The 2,326-nt window shown below is 39.2% G+C and overlaps 1 protein-coding gene across 1 annotated transcript; it reads right to left on the bottom strand.

Moving 5' to 3' along the window:
- Positions 1-234: 234 nt before the first annotated feature.
- LOC144640075 (pentraxin fusion protein-like) lies at positions 235-1,611 on the bottom strand (the record flags this gene model as incomplete). Its single annotated transcript, XM_078499297.1, has 3 exons — positions 235-523; positions 725-834; positions 1,258-1,611. Coding segments are annotated over 3 exons (753 nt in total), but the record flags the coding sequence as incomplete, so codon positions are not given.
- Between the last annotated feature and the right edge of the window lie 715 nt (positions 1,612-2,326).

Raw genomic sequence — 2,326 nt, 5'->3', positions numbered from 1 at the left:
TTAAATTTAGCCTGTAAAACCTAGTCGTGGCCTATGTTTGACCATATCGAATGTTAGATTTTTATTAACTTGTAGATTGGCTTCATTATACACCCTGTCTAAATAAAATTCGTGTTTATTAGTTTCTTTACGCTTCTGCTTTACTATAGAGCTTTTTAATCGCATAAGCTGCACGAGTTAGGAAGGTTTTTCGCAGTCCATTACAGTAAGAAGGTGCTAATACGTGTTACTTACCAATTGTTCTCACGACAACGTGGCAGAGAACTAGCGTGACATTATCTCCAATCAGCGTCACTGTTACGTAACTACCGCGCGCTGGTGGAGAACATTGTACTTTGTAGCCCTGTGTTTTCCCATACTGCAGTGACCCTGTACAAGTTGGGTCTAAACCGGTTTGACTGGTAGAAACAGTAATGTTGATCCTGCCAATGTCACGAGGACAGCAATCAATTTTATCGTTGATTTCAACAGATTCTACATACAATTGTTTTCCAAGGGTGACTTGCCACCAAGGGTTAGTTTCCTATAAAAAGAAACAAAATGACAAGCAATTATGCAAAAGCAAACTCATAGAAAAAACACAATTGTTTTTAATAGTTTTATGCACAAGGCAAACAACCAGTTCTTTGTCAGGGAAGAACGAAATACACGAAAGGGAAGCACAGCCTCGATTATGTTTATATATATTATGGCAAGTGACAGTTACATTCTGATTTTTTCTTACCTTTTTAGAACGAAAGCAAGTGGTGTAAGAACTATCAATGGCTAGGAAGGAATCAAACGGCAACAGAGCACTTGAACTTTGTGTCGCACTGCCGTGTGTCAATGAATCTACTGTATGATAAAAGAATGAGTATTTATTTATAAGCAAACATCTTTGCGTTTACTGGCATTAAGCACTCTACACTGTTTTTTTCTGTTTTCAGTTCTAATTTGTTTGGTTGTTTACTTTTCGTTGGTGTTCTCTGTTTTACACAATCATGAAACTAAAGAAAAGCAAGATTTAAAGAAAGAAAAAAACAGACCATCTCTGATAACTTTAAAGGCTTGATGCAAGACTTTTGTTACGAAAGAATGTGTGAGTAAAACCCATTTTAATATTCGATTCTACACCAAGCCTTGCATTTCAAAACAGATGCAAACGGCCTGCCTCAAAAATAAGCCTATTCAATTTCGAAAGACCATTAGGATCAGTACAATATACCATTGCAACTTACCGGATTTTATCTCCTACTAAAATGTTTAACTCTATCCCACAGTTAACGTTCTTTATCCCAGGCGAACCAGCGGCCAGAACAGCACAGGTTAGGGATTGTTCATTACAGGAAGGATACCCCGGCATCCACAAAGAGTCATTCAACAGACTGCCATCAATCCACATCCAACCGTCCCGAGACTTCAGACCAAAGTAAAAGTTGTCGGGTTTTGGTGTCATTCCTTCTAGCATGTTGGAAAATGCATATCTCAAACCTTCCCGCTTTATCTTGGCCAAGGTGCCTCCTTCACGATTGCACCGTTCCAATGCTTGTTGCCAACTTATGACATTATTGGTATTTACGGAGAAGCAGCCTCCATGGAAAGGGAAAAAGTTGGATTTACACGCCAAAGGTGCTGCGTAAAACAAGTAAAAGGATGTAATCTATATCTATATTCTCTATTTCTATGGCCTTACTTGTAGGCTTCGGGCCTTTCTAACTACAGTTAAACCCCGATGACTACAACCCTGAGTAACTCGAACCACCCGCTAACTTGAACCTTTTTCGATTCCCCTTCAGGTCGTTTTCTTACTAATTTTACCCTCGCTAACCCGAACCCCCGATAATTCGGATCGTTTTCGATTTCCCTTGAAGGTTTGAGTTCAGTATCGGGATTCAACTGTAAAATGTATTCAATCAAACAAGTAGGTTTGCTTTTGCCTACTCTGAGTCTCTTTCTAGCTGCTCTGCTATATTTAACAATTATTCCACGAGTGCACGTGGGATATGAGATCGTAGATAGCCACCGAGGCGCTTAGCGCCGAGTTAGCTATAACGATCTCATATCCAACAAGCGCGAGTGGAATATTTCTTTTATTGAAAACACCCAAAGAATTGCAATTTTTGAGCTCCCTAGCTGTTTTTTTCTGACGTGTATCGGCTACCATATTTGTGGTCAATGGTACATGCGCTCATATCCCATTGCCTATTAACCAATCATAACACAGGAATTGCAATATACGATTGCATTGATTATTAGACAGTTATATGAAAAAGGATTTGAAAAAACTGTGGGTTGACAAGCATTGACCAACTTCTTGTGTGCATCCTTGAGTCGATATTACAATGCA

Source organism: Oculina patagonica, unplaced genomic scaffold (genome assembly GCF_052425735.1).
Source record: "Oculina patagonica isolate OP01 unplaced genomic scaffold, crgOcupat unplaced1782, whole genome shotgun sequence".
Taxonomy (NCBI): domain Eukaryota; kingdom Metazoa; phylum Cnidaria; class Anthozoa; order Scleractinia; family Oculinidae; genus Oculina; species Oculina patagonica.
This window is presented reverse-complemented; position numbering and strand designations above follow the sequence as displayed.